Here is a 21,200-nt window from a genome sequence, read left to right as displayed (position 1 = left end):
TACTCAGCGTAACATCGGTTAGTGAGTTTGAAGAAGAAAAAAACAGTGTTAGATAGTATTATTTAACTTTGTACTTATCTACACCAAATACAAGCCAAATCAATTAATACTCCTTATTGTACTTTGTGCTACAATAGTGTTGACTCTCTAAAGTGCTTCACAAGAACCTTGAGATCCTTCTGATGAGGAGCTGTGAATTTTCGAGCTCGATTTGTAAACTTTGTTATTATTTTTAATCCTCTTTATTATTAATCTTTTATTTGAGATTCAGTCATACTTTAAGCATCATATCCAAGCATGTATGTCCATTCTTTAATTGTCCCATGAACTTGGACTAGGAACATTCACACTGAATTAAGATTGCTCAAAGATACAGAACCCTGAGTTGGTAATAGTGTAGCCTCCATCTACTATCAAATTATGCCCACTAACATACTTGGACTCATCACTCCCCAAGTATAGAACAGCCTCTGCCACATCTTCCGCCTTCAGCACCACCCCATTAAGGTTGGAGTAAGCACCACCCACTCCTTCATCATCAAACTTAAAGAATTTCTTAGTCATTGACGTCTCCACCAAATACGGTGACACACAATTCACACGTATTCCGTACTTTCCGAGCTCCACCGCTGTGTTCTTCGTGAGCCCCTCGACTCCATGCTTCGAACTCGTGTACGCATGCGACGCGCCACCCCCTATGATCGAGCAAACGCTAGCAGTGTTGATAATAGTCCCTTTTCTAGCTCCCATCATCACCCGAGCCGCATGCTTGATCCCCAGGAAGACACCAACCAAGTTCACTTTGAGGACCTGCTCGAAATCGGCCTTGTTGTTAACGAGGATGTTTGGGTTGACCACGCCACTGATGCCAGCATTGTTGAACATAATGTCTAGCTTTCCATACTTGGTGGTGGCCGTGTTCACAGCATTTTCGACGTCTTTTTCATTTGTCACGTCACAATGGATGAAGGTGGTGGACGAAGGGTTTAGGTCTCTGCAAACGGATTGGCCCAAGTCGTCTTGCACGTCGGCAATCACGACTTTAGCGCCATGTCTGGAGAAGAGTCTGGCGGTGGATTCTCCGATGCCACTGGCTCCACCGGTGATCACTGCTACCTTACCTTCAAGCCTACGTATCAATCCACAAACAGTTAAATTTAATCTGAATGGCACCATTATAGTCTATGCTAGTTGGATTCTACTAGTATATATGGACAGTGTATACCTTCTTGCAGCAGCTGAGAGTAACAGGAAATTCGTCATGGTTTAGCACTCAATTTTTTGGAAGCTCTCTGCAATAATAATTTGATTGAGTGTACATATGACCGTCACTGATTAATATAACAATTGTTTCAAATTAAGGACACGTGGGGACATGCCATATGCTAGGTTGTCAAATCTAGTAATGTATTTCAGTATATTCAAACACACTCTTAATGATTTACAATTCTACTCTTATAGGGTTGCTACCATAACTATCCTACCAATATTACAGCTGGGAAGTGTACAAATACATCTTTGTCAAAGCATTAATGTGGTATGGACAACTTTGTCAAGATCGGTGAATATAGAGCTGCTATAGGGCTGCACTTTGTCAAGATTGGAGTGTTGCAGCTCACGTAACATAGGTTTCTTTGAACAACACATGTAAGTTTGAGTTCTTATCCATGGTGCACCTTTTTTTTTTCTATGTTGCTAACATACATGTACGTAATACATTGGCCAACTTTTTTTTTTTTTTCATTATTCGATACACTGCATCAATGGTTGTACAATAGTCGTGTTGCTAACCTAATGTGAATGGTATTGTTTGGATATACTTTCTGAGTTTCTGGGTACTGGGTAAGAAAAAGAAATAGGGTTCTTCTCTTTGTATTTCTGGTAGCTGAATATGGATATGGGTATGGGTATCGGTCTCAAGAGCAAAACTGCTCTGATACTATGTCAAATCTGGTAATGTATTTATGTATATTCAAGAACACTCTTACTAATTTACAATTCTTCTCTTATAGATTAGATACCATAACTATCCTACCAAAATTACAGTTAGGAAGTGTACATATACATCTTTGTCATAGTATTAATGTAGTATGGATAACTTTGTCAAGACGGATATAGAGCTGCTTTAAGGCTGCACTTTGTCAAGGTTGGTGTGCTGCAGCTCACGTACCACTTCCCCTCAAGTTAGGGAGTAGAAGTCTTGCATACCCAACTTGTCGAGTGAGTTATGAGACATTTTTCTAGAAACAGCTTTGGTCAAGATATTTGCAAGTTGATCTTCGGTAAGTACATGTGGCATGTTAGTGATTTGTGACTCCAACTTCTCCTTGATGAGATGTCAATCAACTTCAACATGTTTTGTTTTGTCATGTTAAACTGGACTATGTGCTATATTAATGGCTGCTTTATCATCACAATACAAATTCATAACATACTTGGATTTGAATCCCAAGTCCATGATGAAGACCTAACATTTCACATACTCCATAAGCCATTCCTCTATACTTAGCTTCTACACTGGATCTAGCAACCACTTTTTGCTTCTTGCTTTTCCATGTGACCAAGTTACCTCTCACAAAAGTAAAGTAACCTGAATTAGACCTTCTATCAGTGATAGAGCCAGCCCAATCTGCATTTGTATATCCTGCTATCTTCATGGTTCTAAAAGTCGGGCTGGGCGGCCGGCTAGGCAGCGGTTAGGCGCTAGGCGTGGAGGAGACGTTCTGATTTTGACCGAATCGTTTGCCTTAGGCGCGGGGCTGCTGGGCGTCCGACTAGGTGCTCTAGGCGGAGTTTAATCGGGCTAGGCATTTCTCGACTGGGGCCAGGAGCTAACCGCTGAAGTCCTTTTTTTTTTTTTTTGCTTGTTAATCGTTGTTGAATATCAAGACGACCTTCTCGGCTCCTTATAAATGGCAGCGGGCCAGCGGTACGGTGACACTCCTCCTCAACACAGATGGGTGACGACAGCGGCATAGTCTCTCTGTCTCCCTCTCTCAAAGACTCACTCTCTCGCTCCCTCCCAATCTCTGCTCAACATCTCCATGTACTTTCAAACTTGGTAAATCTCCCAATCTGAAATTTGATTTGTTTGAAAACTTCGATCTGTTTCGTACTTTCACTATTTGAGATCTGAAATTTGGGTTCTTTTTGTAGCAAAGCCTCGAAGGCTCGATCTTGAAATTGCTGCGTTCGGAGTTCTTCTGAGCCTCTTTCTGCTTCAATTTGCTGAGTTGAAGCAAAGTATCTGCTTCAATTTGGTTTTGACAGGTGTTGCAGCAAAGTCTATGCCTCAATTTGGTTTTGACACAAATTGCATCTGTTGATTGAATAATTGTTGAATTGTATTGAACTATTTGTCTATTTGACTTTGATTACTTAGTTAATTGGTTCTCAGTAACTAGTTCTTAAACTTCTTACTGATCATCTTTTTGAAGAAAAACTTCTTACTGATTGTTAATTACTTAATTGTTAAAATGTATGATTGTTAATTGTTCTATATAGAAGCATTCTGTAGTTATATTTATATATAGAAATAGTTGTCAGTGATATTATATGTTATAAAAATAAAATTAAAATCAAAAATAAAAAAACCACCTAGTCCCCTGGGCGCTAGGCTCTAGACTTCCGCCCGACTAGCGCCTAGCATTTTTTAGAACCTTGGCTATCTTAATGTGATTTTTCTTGAGAACTTGATCGTTTTACCTGGATTTGTCTTCAAGTACCTTAGAATTCTATATACCACATCCATGTGATCTTCAGTTGGTGTTTGCATGGATTGAATTAAAATACTTACAGCATATGCAATATCAGGTCGGGTATGTGAGAGATAAATGAGCTTGCTTACTAATCTTTGATATCTCTCTTTGTTAGTAAGCACTTGGTCTGGATATTCTGCTAATTTTTTATTTTGCTCCATCGGTGTATCTACTGGTTTACATGCTACTAAATCGGTCTCTATGAGTAAGTCAACCACATACTTCCTTTGATATAGGGTAATGCCTTCTTTTGATCTAGCCACCTCAACACCCAAGAAGTATTTCAATCATCCAAGATCTTTCATCTCAAAAACATATGATAGATGTGCTTCTAGTTTCTTCACTTCATCCGGATCACTACCTGTCATAATCATATCATCAACATAAATGAGCAGTGAGTTTTATCTTTCCTTCTCTTTAGAAATAGTGCATGGTTAGAGTTGCTTTATTTCTAACCAAATTGTTTCATAGATTTGCTGAATCTTCCAAACCATGCCCTCGGGGACTGGTTTAGTCCATAAAGGGACTTTTTTCAACCTGCACACCATTTCTGCTTGTGAAAGTAGAGAATAGCCACTTCTTCCTTCAAGTCTCCATGTAAGAAAGCATTCTTTACATCAAACTGCTTCAAAGGCCACTCTAAGTTAGCCGCTAATGGCAGTAGTACTCGAACGGTATTCCTCTTGGCCACTGGTGCAAAAGTCTCTTAATAATCAATACCATATGTTTGAGTATACCCTTGTGCAACCAACTTGGCTTTGTATCTATCTAGTGTACCATCAGCTGTGTACTACCATGTCTAGATCCATCTGCACCCTACTGTTATTTTCCCTGTGGGTTTTGGCGCTAGTTCCCATGTGTGATTCTTTTGCAAGGCTTCAATTTCATCCTCCATAGCTTTAGTCTACTTAGCATCTGCTAAAGCTTTCAGCAAGTTATTTGGAATGACAATAGCAGATAAATGAAATACAAAAGACGCATATGACTTGGATAATCTATGGGTTGACGTGTAATTGCTTATGGGATATTTGGCCTTGGCTTTAGGATCTGGTTCATATTGAGCCTTCGGTTGACCTCAATTTTTTCGAAATGGCAATTTTCGGACCCTAATGATGTTACTTTGTTCTATTTCAGGTTAGGCTTAGAATTTATATTATCATGGAATTCAAACACATGGTTATTAATTACCTCTGGATCATCCTTAAGGAGCATTGGTGTTGACGGAGTAGTAAAAGGGGAAGAAGTATCTATCTCTGTTGATTCTAGAGTTAGCAGCTGATTGCCATTTTAGCGATTCTAGAATCTGTTTCTATTGTCTCTGATATCAGTAACTGGATGTCCTTTTAGTATTTCTAAAATCAATTCTTGTTTCTCCATTATTTCCATGTACCTGATTATCCATGGGTTCCAAAGGACATTCCAAAGGACATAAGCAATTCCTTGAAGACTGCTCTTCCTCAATATTATTCTCCCCCTGAAGAGGAGTCTTCGGGGAAAAATATAAATCATGTTCATAAATTGTAACCTCCATTGAAACATAGGTACGTGTAAAGGTCGGGTTATAACACTGATATCCCTTCTGAGTACTGGAACTAGGTTTGGAGAGCAAAAATTCACCTAAAGTCCATTCCGTCCTGTGGAGAATTTTGAAAGACATCCTACCAACTAAAGTTGCTCTTGTGTAGAAGGTTAATATTGATGGAAGTTTTCATCCAGATACATATGATGGAGGTATTGATGTTGTTATCCGAGATGAAGATGACACTTGTGTTGCAGCAATGACACGTTATTTATCTCATGTTCTCTCTGCTTTACACATGGAGGCGGAGGCTTGTAGGGCGGGGTTTCTTTTAGCAATTCATCATGATTTTGATTTGTTTGATCTTAAGAGTGATTGCTCAGATATAGTGTTCCAAGAAACAGAGGTCAGAAACAGGGCATAGCAGAAACTACAGAACAGATCAGTGAGTTTGGAGGCCAACAATTTTTTACTCAGAATTTATTTTAGAGTGCAATTTTAACATAAGGTATCTACATCAGTCTACTTTCATTTTAAGTTGGTATCACCATCTTTGCACCAAGCTTCAGATATTGCAGTTTTGGTGACTGAGGGTCAGCAGCAAACTTCATTACAAGATGGAAACTTTGACCAGCTATATTTTTCATCTCAATTAGAGATAGGTGGATTACTTTATATGGATAGAAAGCTCTTTGAGTGTACTTTCTATTTCAAGTTGTCTCACTTACATATCTCTCTCTGAGTATGAGATATGGACATTTGAATTCAGAAAGGTCATTGCTGGAAGTTATCAGCACTGACTAATTTTGTTCACTCGGGGTGATTGGACTTCTTTGCACTTCATTTCATCTTTCAAGGGTAATCTATGGGCAATCGTGGAGTGTGTTGGATGTGTTCAAGGTCATGATCTTAATGGAGGACCTTGGTCCTTATTCTTTGAAGTAAGCCTATTGTGCGACGCATTGCTCTTTGGACATTATATCTTTCTCAATGGAATTTATCTTTACATGAGCACCTAGAGCTATTATGGAGCATACGTTGAGGAAGTCAAAGCCTTGTGCTTTGAGGTTGGTGTCTCATATTGGTCTTCTCCGAAGGTCGTGAGCAATGGAGGTTCTACAAAAGGGGTTTCTCGCATCTTTTATTCGCACTTAGATTTTCATTTTCAAAGTTAAATCTTGTGCCTTCGCCCGGACTTCACTCTCATGCCTAAATTAGACATCGATTTTAGCTTTTGAGCTCACTTAACAATATTGAGGACAATGTTGGTTTTAAGTATAGGGGTGAGGGCTCGGGTGGGGACATGCCATAGGCTTGGTTGTCAAATCTAGTAATGTATTTCAGTATATTCAAACACACTTTTAATGATTTACAATTCTACTCTTATAGGGTTGCTACTATAACTATCCTTCCAATATTACAGCTGGGAAGTGTACATATACATCTTTGTCAAATAATTAATGTGGTATGGACAACTTTGTCAAGATCGGTGGATATAGAGCTGCACTTTATCAAGATTGGTGTGTTGCAGCTCACGTAACATAAGTTTCTTTGAACAACACATGTAAGTTTGAGTTCTTATCCATAGTGCACCTTTTTTTTCTGTGTTGCTAACATACATGTACGTAATACATTGGTCGACTTTTTTTTTTTCATTATTCGATACACTGCATCAATGGTTGTACAATAGTCATGTTGCTAACCCAATGCGTATGGTATTGTTTGGGTACTGATATGGATATACTTTCTGAGTTTCTGGGTACTGGGTAAGAAAAAGAAACAGAGTTCTTCTCTTGGTATTTCTGGTAGCGGAATATGGATATGGGTATGGATATTGGTCTCAAGAGCAAAACTGCTCTGATACTATGTCAAATTTGGTAATGTATTTTTGTATATTCAAGAACACTCTTACTAATTTACAATTCTTCTCTTTTAGAGTAGCTACCATAACTATCCTACTAATATTACAATTGGGAAGTGTACATATACATCTTTGTCATAGCATTAATGTAGTATGGACAACTTTGTCAAGACAGATATAGAGATGCTTTAAGGCTGCACTTTGTCGAGGTTGGTGTGCTGCAGCTCATGTAACACTTCCCCTCAAGTTAGGGAGTAGATGTCTTGCATACCTAACTTGTCTAGTGAGTTGTGGAACATTTTTTCCAAAAACAACTTTGGTCAAGATATTTGCAAGTTGATCATCTTCAGTAAGTACATGTGGCTTGTTAATGATTTATGACTCCAACTTCTCCTTGATTTGAACATTAATCGAGTCGCACTGGACCCAAAATGTTACCCAAATCAAATAAAACATTCCCCGAAATGTCACACCCAAAAACAATAATATGAACCCACTCACAAATTGTTTGCATCACAACAAATCCAACAATACATATATATTTCACGTATATATATATATATATATATATATATATATATATAGACACACTTCATGTATATATATACACATACACGTAGTCATTCACTCAGGAATGCCGCTAATACCAACTATTGTTTGCAATTAAATAAATAACTCCCAAAACGATAAGGTAACTCCGTTCGTAAATTAGCATTGTGAGATTACTCACCTCGAAATTCCTGCTGCGTATTTACACAACTAGATAACTTACAAAACGCACTCTGTTAAGTACCTAAGGAAAGTACGGTCTCAATTCAGTACACAAATCACAAAGCGATTAAAGTTCGAATTCCTCATTTAAACTAAAATCCAAAAGTAACTCCAATAGAGGAAAAACTTCATCCGAGACCACCCAAAGTCTCTGGAACACTTCTAGGAATGATATGTCAAAACTACAAGTCGATCCAACGGTCGAATCCACACTGATCAAAAACCAAACAATTCAAACTTACGAAAAACCCTAACATTATCAAATGATCTCCAAAAATTACATATCATATATCAGAATGCTCGTATGGACGAGTAGATGATAATGAAGTAAGAAACTGCTCCAGACATGGCCGAACGCGCCGCCTTGCCGAACTCAAAACCAGCACGATCCAGCCGTCCAATGATAGCTAAATTTATAAGCTGTTGATTTTCCTTATTCACACTTAAGATTGTCAATTGTAGCAAGGGTAAACAATGGTCTTTCCTGCAGAAGACTAAGGCTTTAACTACTCAAATAATGTCACAAAAGTGACCACTGTTCCTAGCGAACAACAGTCGGAAATCTAATTAAAAACCTTATCTAAGCTAGTCAGAAAAATACGAAAATTTACAGTGACGTACTAGACACACAAGGCTTTCAGCACAAAAAATTTGGTGATTTTTAGATATCGTTTACTATATAAAATAATTACGAAAATATAGAGGACAGAAAGTAACAAAAACAGATTTTGAGATGGGTTTTGAATTCAATGAGAATAAAGCTAGCTAGGGAAGATGCATCCACCCCCGACAATCACACACAAGATAATTTTTTCAATCTTAATTTAATTAATCTAGATGAAGATGCTCAGGTTGGCTCGGTACGCTTGAACACAACCTATTATCCTTTCTTACTTCGTACGCTAGGCAGGAAGTGCTCTACACCTAGACTATTTTCAAGCAATGCAACCTAAAGGTACACTGATTAGATTAAACATGCAGAGATCATTAAGGTCTAAAAGAGTTTGAGACATCACTAGGCATCGCAATAAACTGAGCACCTTGCTAAACCTAGGACTTAGTTTACTTGATAGCGAAAACTAACAATTGCTTCTCTAGAAGGTTTGAGGAGTCCAACTATTGACACAGGCATCAAACAATCAAAGCGGTAGAATCCTAACATGCATACTAAGTGTGCACTCAAAGCATACAAGCAAGCATTCATCAATGGAAAAGTAGTAAACTAAAGTCTCATCTTGAATTAAAAGAAAATAAAATCAAAAGTCAAATTATCTTGTAGTTCATGTCTAGGGGCTTCAAGCAGCCCCCTAACTAATAAAAACTAGTTAAACATAGAAGAAACAAAACCAACTAAAGAAGGGGAGGAAGAGAGAGAGAAAGAGCTGCTGCCTATGGATCCCCCTTTATATGCTTAGAGGTTGCCTTCATCTTTCTTGTTGTGTAGGAAATCCAAAACCTAAAAGAATTAGGGTTCACGTGCTTAGGTGGAGTTTTCCTATTGGCTCTTGAACTTGATGACTTATTCCAACCATTCACATCACGCCATTTGTCCATATTAAGTTGGAATATAAAGCACAAACTCGTCCTCGGGCTTCTCGGTGTGATTTAGGCCTCGAAACATAAATTCCGGTCCAATCTCAGATTCACGCGCAGCCTGACATTCTTGAACTAAATCGGCCATAACTTCTTCTAGAAAAATGATATTGACAAGCCATAAAAATATCTGGAAACTAGATATCTGAGGCTTTCCATAAATATAAAGATCATCCTCTGGATCGTTGTGAGCTGGTCTCAGTGATCTATCGAAGTTGATTGATCTGCACAGGCAGATTTGCTGATGTGGCCTTTCAATCCCTCTTTTGCTTCTTTTCTTCTTCTTTCCTCCAACATACCTATAAAACAAATAAACAAAGTAAATAACTAGAAAATACACTAAACTAACAAAGAAAGTATAGATATCAATGTTATAAACGTCACATAATTATGCTCTTATCATCCAGAATGTAGAGAATATCAAGTGGAGCAACTTTAATACCTGGAGTTCAAGCCAAATCGGCCTAGATCGCCGTTGATCACCGCCGCAAGCCAAAAATAACTGTTCACCGATAGTTGCAGCTCCACACTAAAAATCGATCAACCAAACCTCCAAGGATCAAAAGAGGACGCTTCCAAGAGCAAAACACGACCAGTTTCAAGTCCAACAGTCACGGGAATCGGAAGAACTCGCCAAGTCTGTCACTGCCCAGCTTCACTACATAACTGCTGTGCTTGGTGCAAATCGGCGCTAAAGGCCACCGTATGGAGGACCGGACGAAGGAGAGGAGTTGATCTGGGTCGGTGCCATGGCCGTAGAACACCGGAATCAGCTGGAAAATTCAGGTTGGGTCAGACGGAGAACTGTCGGATCCGGGGGTTCGAAGAGAGAGAACTGAGCGTTTTGGGTTTCTATTTTTGGCAAGTTTCCGAAAATGTCAAATTATGAATTTCCAATTTCAAAAATTCTATTTATAGTAATTTCTAAAATTAGAAGAAATTTCCGCTGACCATAACTTTCTAGTACAAACTCTAATTTACACGTGCCGCATATCCACGAACTCATATCAACGCGCTCTACGACTTTCGTGAAGGTAGTTTTTGCTTTTTGGAGAAACTCAATGTATAAAAAGTCAATCTTTGGGCTCCCTAAAACGATGTGTTTCCAAATAATTATTCATCCGAAAATAATTCCATTTCACAAACAACATACGAATAACGCATACAAACAATAATTCATACAACTGGTCCATTATTAATTGCAAGAATTAAATAACGAAAATCCATGTCATCACAGCAATAAACCTCTCCAGCCCCCTATGAGATCTCCAACCCTCTTTGGGGACCTTTGGCAAGGTTTCATAAACTTTTATTACCCCCCAATAAAGATCTATTGGAGGCAATAAAGGTTTATTGGGAAGGCAATAAACCTCTCTGGTGATCTATAAGATTTCTGACGACCTCCGGCTAGGTCTTCAGAGAAGTCTGACGACCGGTGATCTGAATCCGGTAACCGGTGATCGGATTCTGGCGACCGGGATGGGACTCTAGCGACCAGTGACCAGACTCCGGTAAAGTCTCCTATGGCTTCTCTCTCTTTCATTTTCTCTCTCTATATAACAAAGAAGTGAGGGCAAAGTAGTCTAACAAATAAACAAAAAAAAAACTTAATTGGGTATTAGGGAACACCTTATTAGAGTCTTTATGGGTAAGTGAGAAAAAAAACTTAAAGGGGGAAAAAAGTCCCTAGAATTAGGGTAAATGGTCAAAGTCCTTTTATTATTTCATACAACCTTTTTCTAGATCCGGACAAAAGAAATGGTGACCTAGTGGAGTAGCAGGTAAAAGAATAAGAGGAATAACCATTTTTTGTTGTGGAGGGATCGGCTTAGGCGGATTATTAGGTTGACTGGGCTTGTGATGGCCTATGATAATTACGAAAGGAAAACTTTGAAAATCCACACCATATGTAAGTTTTGAATGTTTGTAGAGTAATAAAAGGAGGATTAAATTCTGCTTACTACCCTGTACTTTTAAGGGTTCATCAGATCAGTCCCTGCATTTCTAATTTAATCAGAAAAGTCCTCGCACTCTCTAATTTCATCAAATCGATCCATTCCGTCACTATTCCGTCAATTTTCTCTGTTAAGGTGCTAACGTGGCCAGCTGAGCAGTTTTGTGGGACGCTTCTCACCGGGAAAATTCTCAAAATACCCATAGACTATGAGAGTGAAAACGAGGGTTCATCATGATCAGGGTCTCACCTAAGCCACCAACATCCATATCACTCTCACTAATTATACTATATATTAAAGTTGGGTTTCCAGTTATTGTTACTAAGCCGTTTTGGTATCGACTCCAGCCGAGCCGATTGGTGGAAATTACGTTTTTGTCCTTATTATGTGATAAGGACGACACCGACGTCGTCTACTCGACTCTTCCAGACTATCATCATCTGCACACCCTTCTTTGCTCTCCCAAACCTGATACACCAGAATTGTATCATCCCAAAATCTTTTTCAAAACCATCAATCGTATCTTACCAGACCAACAAAATTAATTCTCCCCAAATCTCTGTCCTCGAGATCAAAAATAAAGGAGCTTGAAATTCTTTGCTGATTGATAAGGTTAATAATTCAATTTCATTTGTTTCCCATAATTGGAAGAGCTGGAGTCATCTGATTGGTAATATATAAAATTGACAAGGGAAGAAGGTAGATAGCTCAGAGAAAAGGAAGAGGGGGACGGGAAGCAGTCAAAATGAGTAATTTTTTTTTTCCTTTGAGGTTTTGGGTTTCTTGTGTTTGCATGCTTTTGGGGATCATTGAATCCTTTGAGTTTTTGGGTTTCCTGTGTCTGCATGCTTTTTGAGATGATTGATTGTATGATCACACTATTGGTCATTACAGAGTGGATCTTTGTTTAATTTCCTGCATACCTACGACTAATGTTCCATTTAGTTTGGCTCTTCTCAATTGAGTTCTGGCTCTTTTCCACTATTGATTTTGTATTTTAAGTCGATTAGGGATAATACTGGTAATGATTTTGTTCATATTCGAATTCTGATGTTCTTAGCTGGAACTTTTAAGATTATATTCGTTTCGTAGAGAGGTCATGATTTGGATTCCAAATCAATTCAAACTTGAAAAATTGGTCAATGATACTGAGTTTTTTCATTTGTTGACAGCATAGTAGTTTTAGTCTTTAGGTTAATCTAGAATTTTGATTGCATGGACTTTAAATAATTGCAATTTTGAAGCGATGATGGTTGATTCCGAATTTGGTTGTTAGTTGGTAGGATATTGTTTGCCTCAAAATACAATAAAAAAAACATGTAATCTAATCTAGAATGTTGATTTCATATCTGAAGTAATTGTACTATAATGAACTTTAACGATATATCCTGTTGTTTTGAATTGGGTTTGTGTGTGATATGAATGAGTTTGATGAAATCCGTTTCCATTGTCTATAGATTAACTTGGGATTTAAATTTCACTAACTGGGTGCGATTGGATTCAACAATGTGGACTTTCCGGTCTATGAAATATGAACACTCAAACACTATACTGGTTAGTTGGTATTTTCTGGATGGAAATTTGCTGGCATGCTGATCTTTTTTTGGTTGTTTTCAGTTTTGCTGTGAACACTGTTGGACTGATCCTGTTCAAGCACAGTTGCTGCCCTATTTTGCATAAGTCGAGTGTGGTAGAGCAATTACCTATCCCTTTTTCCATGCATTTTAATATCCAGGTAACTTTCAGATTCCATCAAGCTTTTTCTGTATTCCCATTACTGTTTGAAATTTAGAAAATCATCTGCAAATGATTTGGTGGCTGGTATTGGAAGAATGGTATTTCTTAACTTTACCCGTCTTAAGAAATAGTGCCAATTTGGTTCTAATCTCATTATTACTGATCAAAATCTTCCATTAGGCATCGGAATCGTGTGCTTTTCTGTTTACTTTTCCAGGATCTGAATTTTTTCATGGCACATTATAAGAATGGATTGCAATGGGTTGCACATTGTAAGAATGGGTTATAAGAACATAATTCAGTAATTTAATTAGCCATGGAGGGGATTCAATTAATTGGGCTAAAACACGAAAATCAAACTATATATTAATTTGACATGGTATCATTTGATAATGGATGCAAAACCTTAGTGATGTATTGGTTCAATTTGTAGCCTCCAATATACTTAATCTGTAATCCACGCTTCAGTTGTATTTTTAGGCCTCATCAACGGGCCGGGCTGGGCCGAGCCCGGCCCATTGGTAGCTGGCTTGGGCCTGGCCGGGCCGGGCCTTACTCTATTTTTAAATAGTAGCGGGTCGGGCCGGGCTTTATTGTAAATTGAAGGATTCAAGCCCATCCATTTAATGCGGGCCTCGCAGGCTTTTTCGGGCAGGGCTAGGCTAAGCCTTGCGGGCTTTTTCGGGGCGGGCCTTGCGGGTTTTATTTACAAATAAATCTTTAAAGATAATATTTTTTATAAACTTATATTTATATATCATACACTCCAAAGAGAAACCGCTATCAACTTAAATAAAATGGAAAAACCGACCGTTGGATGAGATTATTATAATAAATTATGAGTGTGGTAAAAAATTTAGCCAATTTCACCATATTTTCGAATCCGATCGAATTGGTCAACCATCGTTACTTGTATGTTTTCTTGGTTGACCGATGGCATGACGACCGCGAAACGTGCTTATTTTTTCACATCATGTCTGTAAATATTCCATCGATGGATGTGCGTGGACATAAGATAAAAATTTCAATTTTAATTGCAAAGATGTTGGCCTATATCAATTTGCCTCCTAAAGTCGTATGACTTGTATATTGTATTTAAATTGTTGAGGTTCATTCTAAAGCAACCATGAAGTGGAAAATGAATTTAGAGAAATCAACCGCTCGATTGAGAGATTGTAATGTTTTATGGTGATTGTAAAAAATTCACCTAATTTGATTCTCGTTTCAAATTCGATCAATTAGGTCAAATTTAGTTACTCTTATAAACCTATATCTATATATCATACACTCCAAAGAGCAACCCCTATCAATTCAAAGAAAATAGAAAAATCGATGGATGTGTGTGGACATGAGATAAAAAAAATTAATTTTAATTACAAACACATTGGCCTATACCAATTTTTCTCCTAAAGTTGTATGACTTATACATTACATTTAAATTGTTGAGGTTCATTCTAAAGCAACCATGAAGTGGAAAATGAATTCGGAGAAACCAACCGCTCGATGGAGAGATTATAATATTTTATGGTGGTTGTAGAAAATTCAGCCAATTTGGTTCTCGTTTCGAATTCGATCCACTAGGTCAAACTTAGTTACTCTTATAAACTTATATTTATATATCATACACTCCAAAGAGCAACCCCTATCAATTCAAAGAAAATGGAAAAACCAACCGTTGGATGAGTTTATTACAATAAATTATGAGTGTGGTAAAAAAATTAGCCAATTTCACCATATTTTCGAATCCGATCGAATTGGTCAACCGATATGTAGAATATATATATATGCACTAATGCACATATTCTATATAGAAGTATAAGAACTCCCACACACACACACAAACACACACACACACACACACACACACACACACACATATATATATAACACACACACACATATACATATATATATATATATATATATATCTATATCTATATATATATATATGTAGATATTTGTGTGTGTTTATAAATATATATATACACACACACACACACACACATATAGATTTATATTTGTGTGTGTGTGTGTTTATATATATATAAACACACACACACACAAATATAAATCTATATGTGTGTGTGTATATTTATAAACACACACACACACACAAATATATATAATATTTTACGGGCTTTTACGGGCTGGGCCTAGCGGGCTTTTATGGGCCGGGCTTAGCGGGCCTTTGGTGGGCCAGGCCGGATTTTTACGGGTTTTTGGCGGCTCGGCCCACTACCCACCGAGGTGGGCTTTTTAACGGGCCGGGCCTGGCTTTTAGCCCTCAGGGCCGGCGGGCCTCCATTGGCCCACTTGATCCGCGGGCTTTTTGATGAGGCCTATGTGTTTTTTATGCTACTAATCATTTACTATAATGTTCCTTGGTACGTTGTTTGGTCTAAAGCCTATTTCGCTTTGGGGGAAAATACATTTACTATCTTCTCGTAATTTATGCAAAACATTGGTGATGTATTGGTTCAATTTGTGGGCTGCAATATAGTCAATGCATAATCCACGGTTCAGTTATGTTTTATTTGCTGCTGACCATTTACTATAATGTTCTTTTCAATGTTCTTTGGTCTAAAACCTATATCGCTTCGAGAATGGTCCTGAGATTCAGATTTTCTTAGCTTTGAAATATTCCTATTCTTCAGTTTTGCTTCATGTCAGTATCATTTCTACTTAGTTCCTGCAATTACTTCCCCATATCCCTGAATTTGATTCATATCTTAATGCAGCTTCAGAGTCACTATTCTCATTGAAGATGAGACTGGTCAAGCACATGCAGTCTTAATGGGCAAAGAAGCAGAAGAAATCTTTGGAAGCTCATGCGAAGACTTGATTATCAAGAAAAACTGCAAAAAACCAAAGGATCAGACCACGAGAAATTCTTTAATTAGAAGGACAGTCAAACTGCTGAAATTGAAGCCAAGAACAAAATGAGATTTCCTTATTAAGGGGATATACAAAGATGTTCACAAGTTCACACCAACCCAAGATATCGAACCAACAACTTCCATGTGAAATCCTCTTAGGTTTGGAAAGAAGAGGAAGGAATTGTTCAAAGCAAAACCAAGTAAGAACCCAAAAAGGCAAGTTTTAAAATCCTCACGTTAAATTTCCTATCCACTTATTTTCTGCATTTTATATTTACTCTGTCCATTGAATTTAAGCATCCCTTAATTAATGACCCAATCTTTTATATATATCATGTGCTCTGTATATTTCAGTGACAACTTTGAACCATCAGATCAGACCAGCACAAATACATTGGTTCAATCTAACACCAAATACCTTAGCTAATCACTTCTGCTTTGCAATGCAACTTTTTGTTTTGTGATAAGGACCAAGATCTATGGGTTTTTGTAATGCTAACTGTCCTTGAAAGACAATGTCATGCTATGTACATATAAGCACTGGTTGTCAGGACCATTCTCTATGTTTTTTGTAATGCTAATGGTCCCTGAGAAACGATCAACCAAGATAGCAGACATTTTGTACATTACTAATCAATATACATAAAAGTTTTTGCTATTCTTCTTTGTTTTCTCATTAATTTTTTTTTTTGCTACAATATACCAATTATTATTGCAACTAAAAGATCGCGCGGGCCTTTTCACCTAGTAGAGAGTGAAATCCAAGTTCTTAAACTGTGATGAGTAATTACTGCCCTCATTTTCTTGCACATAATCACTAACCCAGCAAAATTGTTAAAAGCAAAAACCCAACCAACTAAGAACCAAGAATTCAAAGACTATCCAATTCCAAAACAAACACAGAATCAGAGCAAAAACCTACTTGAATTCACATTGAACGTTCTGAGAAGCCCCCTCAGCCAGAGCATCTACGCTCATTGTTCCATCAATCACAAGACACTTTACCAGAAGCTTCTTCGAACCCTTTTCTGTGTTCAAATGCACAAACGCGTACTCCTTCTCCAGCTCGTTCCATTTCTCAATACCCACTTCCTCTACAAAACCCCCAAATAATCAAAACCTTGTCGTTTCCGTTGCGGAAAGATGGGCGAGCGGCTCTTATGACTACAATGACCGACTTGTCATTCGCCATTGCTTTTGGTTTGGATTGATTGATCGGTGGGGAACGCAATTCAGATATATATAGTTATTGATAGGTGATGCTGGCCCACGAACCGACCCAAAGGACTTCATTTCTGGCCAGGATCCTAATTGAATAGTAGAAAGCTGCCGAGATGGGTCATGTATCGGAGAAGAAAGTAGGAGTCGTGGATGCCCAGAGAATATTTCTGGGTGCTTACGGCGTGACGCGTGGGTTACTTTCGGCCATCGCCCGACGACGAAGAGGCTGCCAGTAGATCGTCGGAGGCCACTGATCAGGATGGTGGTGGAGGTGATGCGGGGTTATGCCTTGATACCCACTGGCGAAGGAGAGCGAGAAATCCAGATCTAGTTTCCCTCTCCTCGAGTTCTCTCTGAACAGAAACCCAAAAGCTGCAAAATAGAAAGAAAGAAAAAACTTGATTCTGATGTTAGGAATTTTCCCTAGCCATCGTCGATTTGAATGGACTCGAGGTCGGGGATGTCATCGATGGCGGACTTGGATCCTATGGTGGAAAGGACATCCATGACATAGGAGAGGATGGGGAAGCTGGATGGGTTCAGATCCATTATTGTGTGCGTGGACTGAATGAATCGGATTGATCTTGGGAAGCTGGTTGAGAATTGAACGAGGGAAGGAATGAGAAGGAGACTTTGTGTGTGAGTTTGTGTTTATACTTATGTGGGTATTTTGGAAATTTTCTTTGTGAAGAGGTGCCACGTCAGTACTTTAATAGAGAAAATTGACAGAATTGATCGATTTGATGAAATTAGAGAGTGCGAGGACTTTTTTGATTAAATTAGAAGTGAATGGACTGAACTGATCAACCCTTGAAAGTACAAGGTAGTATGCAGAATTTAATCCTAAAGAGGAATACTATTGTTTAAAGAATTCAAATTACTATTGTAGAGAAACTGAAATTGAGAGGAAATCGCTGTGTATTCTCATTGATAATAGGGGCCTCTTTATATAGAGGATTACAATGCATAGAATCTCAATCATACAAGGAAAGTAATCGTACATTGAATAGGAATCTAGATCCTTCTAATTTAACCCTATTAACACTAGGTCAAGTAACCTAGAGTTTGGGCCAAACACAAATTAGAGTTTACTTGAACGAGTCCTTATGTTGCCCAAACGCGGTGCTTCTCTCGTTGCCTCGTTAAAAACCTTGCCGAGTAACAAAAACCTAGTGGGACAAAAATAACCTCGGTCGAAGGGAAAAAAGAGCACAACACACCCTTCACGTTTCGAGGTGAACATGTAGACATCTCCCTCTGATGTCTGCATCTCCCCCTGATGACTACAATCATAGGAGTTCAGATAATTTCAGCAAGCCAATTCTTGCCACATGTTTCTCGAACGTGGATTTGGGTAATGACTTAGTAAACAAGTCTTCCACATTATCCTCAAATCGAACCTAGTTCACTTTGGTATTTGAGGAGAGTCTGTTGTTGCTGATTATGCTTGGTGTTGTCGCTTTTGATGTAGCCTTGCTTCATTTGTTCAAAACGAACAGCATTATCCTAAATGCTCGTAGGCTCATCTTATGGTAGACTTCAAACCACAATTGTTCGAACATGCGTGATTATGGATCCAATCCATAAACATTCACGAACCACTTCGTGAAGAGCAATAATCTCTGCATGGTTCGAAGATATAGCAACTACGGTCTGTTCTGTAGACCTCCAAGATATCACGGTCTTTTTCCATGGTGAACACTTAACCAGTTTGGGAGCGACCTTTGTGTGGATCAGAGAGGTACCCAGCATCAGCAAAACCTTCCAAAACACTTATATCGTTTTGGGATGGGGATAGAGAACGCAGGCCAGCATTGGCGGCGTTTCTGGTGTGTGATGGGTTCGAATCCATCTTCTCTCTGTAGGGATAACACATGCCCATATTAGTCGTACATAGTATCGAAAGATATCTTTTACACCAATCCAATGGCGTCGCGTTGGCGCAGAGCTGTACCTTAGCTAATAAGTTCATGGCAAATGAGATGTCTGGTCTTGTGCATTGAGCTAAGTACAATAATGCGCCTATTGTACTTAAGTAAGGCACTCCTGCCTTTAGCACATCTTCATTATCATCCTTTCAACGAAGAGGATCCTTTTCAGGATCAAGACTATGAACGATCATGGGGGTGCTTGAAGGCTTGACCTTGTCAAAATGCCTAAGCATCTATCGACACGATGCTCAAGTTCCAAACTGAGACATAATTGTGTTCTCCCAAAATCCTTCATCTCAAACTCGGATTTGAAGTGTTCAGCAGTTTCCCTTAACTCTTTAAGGGCTCTTAATGAAGATCATGTCCAACATGAACCGCGATAGAATCTGAAACTTGTTATGGAAACGAGTGGGCATATCCCTTCCCAATCAAGTAGTCATTTTAGCGAGTGTTTCAACCTCTTTGTAAATGCGCTCCGTGGTCTAGAGCCACTTGACTTGGGTAAATGAAGTTCACCATGAACCTTCATGTATATTCCGTATCTAGATCCCTATAAAGATACGTAGTGACCATATTTGTAAGCTGCATGTTCAGTTATTCGGAAACTACCAAACTGACAAGGTAGTGGAATGTAATGACATCCATTACTAGAGAATATGTCTCATCATAGTCGATTCCAGGGCGTTTTGTGAGAAGCCTTGCATCATAAGGCTAGATTGCCATCTCTTTTTCTTATCATGCTTTCTAACAAAGACCCATTAGTCAATAGGTTTTATGTTAGGAGGTGTTGGCATCACTAGCTCGAAAACCTTCCTCTTCGTTAGAGAATCCATCTTAACCTGGATCCCATCTTTCCATTTAGGCCAAATCTCTCTATGTTGGCATTCATTCATCAACGGAGCATGGTTTGATATCATTGGACTCAACAAACTCATGTGCAATGAAATGCGCGACTACATCATCAATTATGATGGAGTTTCTATCCCACGTCTCATGTACACTAGTGTAATTTTCATAGAGCTCTATATTTTCAGGAATAGGTTCTGACGTTGAGGCGTCCCCCAATGATAACCATAACCCAGAAGATTCTCATGAGATGGATTTTAAGTGTCGATGATCAAAGAATTGGAGTGTGCCAAAGTATCATTCGAACCTACGGGCCTCCCACTCATCCTAGCTAGCTGGGGCCATGGCCTGTAACGCCAGAGTGCCACTCTCTTTGGCGTTGGCGCCATGCCTACCTCTGTGTAGGGTGGCGCTACATCCTCTCGTAGGGACGTCCTTCCTTGCAGGCTTGTTTGCAGTATATTTGTGTGATCTCGTCACTTTAACAGGGATCGAGATGAGACATAGTGGGGACTGGCCACGACAATTTCTGTTATTCCTGCTGAACATCCGTGTTCTTATCTCCCCCTAACGACTAGAAGACTGTCTCATCAAAGTGACAGCCCCCAAATCTAGCGGTAATGAGATCACCTTGCAAGGGCATTAAGTGGCGGACGATTGTTGGAGTCTCAAATCCAACGTAGTTGCCCATTCGTCTGTAAGGACCCATCATAGAGCGCTGTGGTGGCGCAATTGGCACATAAATGGCTCACTCAAATATGTGTAAGTACGATACTTGTACCCAGTCACTAGCTGTAACGCAGAGGTACATTGAGTGGCGGTGGGTCGTAGACGAATTAGCATAGCTGCATGCAATATTGCATCACCCCAAGTGGATATAAGGAGATTGGTGCGCATTACCAATGTCCGGACTACCATCGTAGTTGTTTCCGCAAGACCATTTGGGTGTGTACATGGGAATGTGATGTCCAACATCAGTCCCATTGCAATATCCATCGAAAATCTTTCGATGTAAACTCTCTAGTATAGTCAAATCCAATTAACTGAATAGGATGATCTGGGGAGTGAGCCCGTTGTCATATGATATGTGCTAGGAGTGTAGCATAAGCAGCATTTATACGTGGACAATGGC

The 21,200-nt window shown here is 38.9% G+C and overlaps 1 protein-coding gene across 1 annotated transcript; it reads right to left on the bottom strand.

Annotated features, from left to right (window-relative positions):
• Positions 1–201: 201 nt before the first annotated feature.
• LOC112202350 (secoisolariciresinol dehydrogenase) lies at positions 202–1,290 on the bottom strand. Its single transcript, XM_024343336.2, has 2 exons — positions 1,226–1,290; positions 202–1,129 (listed from the first exon to the last, which is right to left on the bottom strand). Exons 1-2 carry the CDS (start codon positions 1,261–1,263, stop codon positions 355–357), a joined length of 813 nt encoding a protein of 270 aa, XP_024199104.1. The 5' UTR covers positions 1,264–1,290; the 3' UTR covers positions 202–354.
• Between the last annotated feature and the right edge of the window lie 19,910 nt (positions 1,291–21,200).

The sequence above is a fragment of the Rosa chinensis genome, chromosome 5 (genome assembly GCF_002994745.2).
Source record: "Rosa chinensis cultivar Old Blush chromosome 5, RchiOBHm-V2, whole genome shotgun sequence".
NCBI classification, from domain to species: Eukaryota; Viridiplantae; Streptophyta; class Magnoliopsida; order Rosales; family Rosaceae; genus Rosa; species Rosa chinensis.
This window is presented reverse-complemented; position numbering and strand designations above follow the sequence as displayed.

What these genes read in the sequence shown, in the direction of transcription:
- LOC112202350 (XM_024343336.2), bottom strand. Translation starts at nt 1,263, where the DNA reads ATGACGAATTTCCTGTTACTCTCAGCTGCTGCAAGAAG. An exon ending in CTCTCAGCTGCTGCAAGAAG is followed by an intron (nt 1,130 to 1,225) that starts GTATACACTGTC and finishes ATTGATACGTAG; the next exon opens with GCTTGAAGGTAAGGTAGCAG.